This window comes from Pteropus vampyrus, unplaced genomic scaffold, assembly GCF_000151845.1.
Source record: "Pteropus vampyrus isolate Shadow unplaced genomic scaffold, Pvam_2.0 Scaffold28, whole genome shotgun sequence".
Taxonomy (NCBI): Eukaryota; Metazoa; Chordata; class Mammalia; order Chiroptera; family Pteropodidae; genus Pteropus; species Pteropus vampyrus.
The window spans coordinates 5,164,830-5,169,732 of record NW_011888809.1 but is presented as its reverse complement, the minus strand read 5'-3'; the positions used below and the strand labels follow the sequence as shown (position 1 = coordinate 5,169,732).

Below are 4,903 nucleotides of genomic sequence, written 5' to 3'. Positions count from 1 at the left end.
GTGTGTGCGTGTGTGTGTTTAAAAACAAAACCAAGTTAAAAGACCCGATCTCTCCCCCTCATGTCCGACCACCCTCTGGGAGTTTGCGAGGAAGCCAGGCAATTTTGAGTGGGAAGGAGTCGCCCACGCCCCACAAAGTGCTGCCTCTCTCAGCCCCGCGGGCTCCCGGCAGCAAGCTCCCGGGCTCCGGCAAGGAGCGTAAAATCTGCGGCGAAGAACGGAACTCTGGCGTTGCCAAAGCCCGGCAGCACCAGCCCTGGCGCAGGCTCCCCAGTCGCCGCCTCTCCCAGCCCTGCGGCCTGGGCCATCAATCAAGTTCGTCCGGCCCCGCCCCTGGGCTGCAGCGAACGGCCAATCAGCGCCAAGCTCCGCAGCGATGAGCTCAGTCGGCTCGCTTCCCATTGGGCAGCTATATTAAGAAAGTGGCCGAACTCTTTAAATAACGGGCGCTAGGGCCGCAGCCCGCATCTGCCACCGCAGTCTGGTCGGAGTCTTGTGTTTTCCTGTACTCTTGGCGAGGCCTAGAGAGGCTCGGGAGACAGCTAGGCCGGGGTTGCTGCTCGAGCCACTCACTGTGTGAGCACAAAGGCGCCGGCCCGGGGTCCGGGACGAGAGGAGCGGCCACCGCCTGGGAGCAGCGCGGAGACGCACGGTGCGCCCTATGCCCCCGCGCCCCCACCGCCCCCGCCGCGGCAGCCCGAGCGCACCGAGTGGACGCGCCACCGCGGGGCCTGGGTGCAGCTAGCGACCCTTGCCCCCAGCGCGCAGCCCGAGGTGAGCAGTGAACGGCGAGCGGGACGGCAGCGAGGCGTTCGCGGGCCCCCTCCTGCTGCCCGGGCCCGGTCCGCTCATGGCGGCCATCCGCAAGAAGCTGGTGGTGGTGGGCGACGGCGCGTGCGGCAAGACGTGCCTGCTGATCGTGTTCAGTAAGGACGAGTTCCCCGAGGTGTACGTGCCCACTGTCTTCGAGAACTATGTGGCCGACATCGAGGTGGACGGCAAGCAGGTGGAGCTGGCGCTGTGGGATACAGCGGGCCAGGAGGACTACGACCGCCTGCGGCCGCTCTCCTACCCGGACACCGACGTGATCCTCATGTGCTTCTCGGTGGACAGCCCGGATTCACTGGAGAACATCCCCGAGAAGTGGGTGCCGGAGGTGAAGCACTTCTGCCCTAACGTGCCCATCATCCTGGTGGCCAACAAGAAAGACCTGCGCAGCGACGAGCACGTCCGCACGGAGCTGGCCCGCATGAAGCAGGAACCCGTGCGCACGGATGACGGCCGCGCCATGGCCGTGCGCATCCAAGCCTACGACTACCTCGAGTGCTCGGCCAAGACCAAGGAGGGCGTGCGCGAGGTCTTCGAGACGGCCACGCGCGCCGCGCTGCAGAAGCGCTACGGCTCCCAGAACGGCTGCATCAACTGCTGCAAGGTGCTATGAGGCCCGCGCCCGCCCGCCTGCCCCTGCCCGCGCGGCCCCTCCTCCCGGGCCCGTACCCCCCAGGACCCCACCGGACTGCCTGGAGTCTGCCTTCCCGCTCGGCAGCCGTGGCCTGGCAGCTGTGGCTCTGGCGCCGGGAATCGGCGTTAGAGGCACCGGGCACCCCCTTTTCAGTGTCTGTGTGCGTCCGGCTGTGTTGCACAGGCCCAGGCGCCCCGCTGAGTGCCAAGGGTCACCTGAGTACCCTTTTCTGAAGAGCCGAGCCTCTTCAGAGCGTGTGGCTGTTTGTTCCGACTCCCCCCCGCCCCGTACCACCCCACCCCCGCCTCGGGTCCCCGGAGAGGAGCTTGGCGCCGGAGCGCGGCCGCGCCCCATCAGATGTTCGCCCATAACCAGCGAGCGCCTGCTATCTCTTGTCTGTAACATAGACCACGGGAACTGCGGGAGGGGAGGGCTGGGGAGGATGGGGTGTTATATAAATATAGATATAATTTTATTTTCGGAGGTAGGATGGTGTTATTTAATGGTGGTGGTGGGTGGAGTGACAGGGCGCTAGAATAACTCCAGCCCAGCGTGGGTCAGGCGCCCATCCAAGCATGAACAGGACTTGGTCGTCTTTCCAACCCCTGGGGAAGACATTTGCAACTGACGGGGCTGAGAGGACACAGCTTCCGGACTCGCGTCTCCTGCCGGCCAGCCCCAGCAAACCGCTCACCAGCCTGGGCAGGAGGAGGGAGTGTGCTCCGGGTCGTTTTTGCCATAAGCGAACTTTGTGCCTGTCCTACAAGTGAAAATTGTTCAGTCCAAGAAACTGATGTTATTTGATTTATTTAAAGGCTAAAACTTGTTGGCTTTTATTTTGAAAGAATTTTTTGCACAATTATTTCATTGTTTGACACTTAATGCACTTGTCATTTGCATAAGACAGTAGCATTCTGACCACACTTGTACGCTGTAACCTCATCTACTTCTGATGTTTTAAAGAAAAATGAGGATGACTTTTAAAAATTCCGAGAGGAAAAAGAAACCACTAATTTTTGTTTTGTTTTCTTGAAAAAAGTGACAACACTGTTTTGTGATTTCATTTGTGCAGGTATGCACACTATTTTGATAAAGGGCAGTAACAAGTATTGGGGCCTATTTAACTCTCCCCCTTTTTTTTCACAAGGCCGTCTCTAAAGCTATGTGAAATTTTTTCTGCATCTCTGTACAGAGAATGAACCTGCTCCTAGTCTCCTTCCTCCCCCTCCTTCCCCACCCAGTGGTACTTCTACTAAATTGTTGTCTTGTTTTTTATTTTTTAAATAAACTGACAAATGACAAAGTGGTGAGCTTATGATGTTTACATAAAAGTTCTATAAGCTGTGTATACAGTTTTTTATGTAAAATATTAAAAGACTATGATGATGACATTTATAAAATGGCTCCTGTGGTTTAATAGCGTGAAAAGATAGCTTAAATGAATTTTGAGGCAAGAGAAGAATTCTGCCAGGCGAGGGCTTTTCTTGTCACCAACTCCATTTCCCTGATAGTGTTTGTAGTCAGTGAAGATGAAATTCCTTTGGGGGACATGTGGGGGTTGGGTGGCCATAGGAGAGCAGGCTGTTCCTGTCGCAGTCCCATAGGAAGAGGAATGGGTTACCCAGGCACTCAGTGTCAAAACTTTTGACCTAATGTTTGCATGTTTTAAAAACACTTGTGCCTATTATGGGGCCTTTGCTCCCTCTTCTTTGAAACTTGAAGTTGTCATTTGTGCATTTTAAATTTAGATAACATTTTTTGTTGTTGTTGTTAATTACCCATGTGGGGCCAGCTTTCTGAAGGCTGGTTACTGAGTTCCCTTCAGCTCCTCAAGGGGTTACACTGTACCCCATGAAATTGTAGGTTGTTATCTTTGGGGCTGGAGCTCCTTGGTAGAGCCCGAATCAGGAGCTGATTCTTTTATCATTGAACTTTTCATCTGAATGCGTGTCTACAGGGAACCTAGAATGTTTTATTCTAAGTACCAAGAATGGCCATGTTATGGACAGAACACAGGATGTTTTGGCGGGGTTGTTATTTAAAGTTGGAACAGGCGTATTTTGAGATTTAATCCTGATGAGCTCTAGTTTCAGACACTTAGTCTGCTGTGGGGGGTCTCAGACCTGGACAGGCAGTTTATACTGGGAAACCACATGGAAATTCTGCTACGGGCACGATGGCTCAGACCTGCCAGCTCTAAGCAGCCTCTAGGGAAGATAGCTTGATAGTGCCAACCCCTCCCAACTACCTAAGAAGTGTGGTTTTTGTTTCTGGAATGGGCACTTTCTGGGTTTCTAGCACTTAGTAACTCTCCCTCCTCCCCTCTCTCCACGTCCCTGGAAGAGACAGAGAAGATCCCTTTTGAAGTTTGCTTTAAAGCTTCAGGATTGTTTGTTTCCCTGTCTATTCCCACACTTCTAGAGCTTTTGTTGAGTGAGACAAACCTGGCTGTTGGTGACCTTTCACCCATTTAAACACATTAGGGACAGGGTCTCCTGGGCAGCCAGGCCTATCGGCCAACAGAGGGGAATTGTCTGGGCTTCTCGGGGCACAGAGCAGGGAGAGGGTCCAACAGGCTTCTCTGAGCCACTACCTCACCCCTTCCTCAGCCCACTCACCTTCATCCTTCAGCCTACTTCTTCGTTTTAAAGCCAAAATTTGCCATTGAAAAACAAACCGTTGATTTGCAGGTTTCACCGCTAGCAAATCCTTCTGTACCAGGGACTGCGGGACTATAGGGAAGAGCTCAGGCTTGGGCTCAATGCCCAGGACTCAGCTTTGCAACTAGCCAAGAGCCTGGAGGCCCAGCCCCCTGAAAGGGCCTTTTCTGGGTTTCCTGCCTGCTCAAAGCTGCCTGGTACCTATAGCTGTCTGGTGGTTTTTTTTTTTTTTTTTTTTGGATTTTGCAAAAACAACCACGTAGATGACGCATGGCGGCCTGAGTTGTGCTTGTTTTAAAATGCATGGCATTTAATAATCCTGCCGGAACACACTTTTCTTGCTGCATTAGGATCCAACTGGAAAATACAAAGACGAATGGCTGTAGTCTGGAAAAACAATTAGGAAAAAGAGGTAAAACATCTGGTGTTACTCTCAGGATATGAAAATTCATTTTGCACATTTAAAATAAATGTGCTGAGTTCATTTAATTGCCTGTCGAACTGTTTCGTGGAGAATAGTGGGGTGTTTCGTTGATCCTGGACACTTTCTAGCGAAGAGCATTGGCTTGGGTTCTCATTTAATCTTACTTTTAAATCAACCTGGGTTCTACATCTAAGGCCTTTTCACATGTGTTTAGAATGGTCGTTTTCAAACTTAAGCGTGCATCAGAATCACATGGAGAGTTCAAAACACAGACAGCTGGGCCTAGCCACTAGCGATTCCAGTAGGTCTGGGGTAGGGTCTGAAAATTTGAATTTCTAACAAGGTCCTAAGTGATGC

General features: G+C 52.7%; 1 protein-coding gene across 1 annotated transcript; it reads left to right on the top strand.

Moving 5' to 3' along the window:
• The first annotated feature begins 457 nt into the window (after nucleotides 1-457).
• RHOB (ras homolog family member B) lies at nucleotides 458-2,857 on the top strand. The gene has a single exon (XM_011356587.2). The coding sequence runs from the start codon at nucleotides 851-853 to the stop codon at nucleotides 1,439-1,441; it is 591 nt and encodes a 196-aa protein (XP_011354889.1). The 5' UTR covers nucleotides 458-850; the 3' UTR covers nucleotides 1,442-2,857.
• Nucleotides 2,858-4,903: the final 2,046 nt, after the last annotated feature.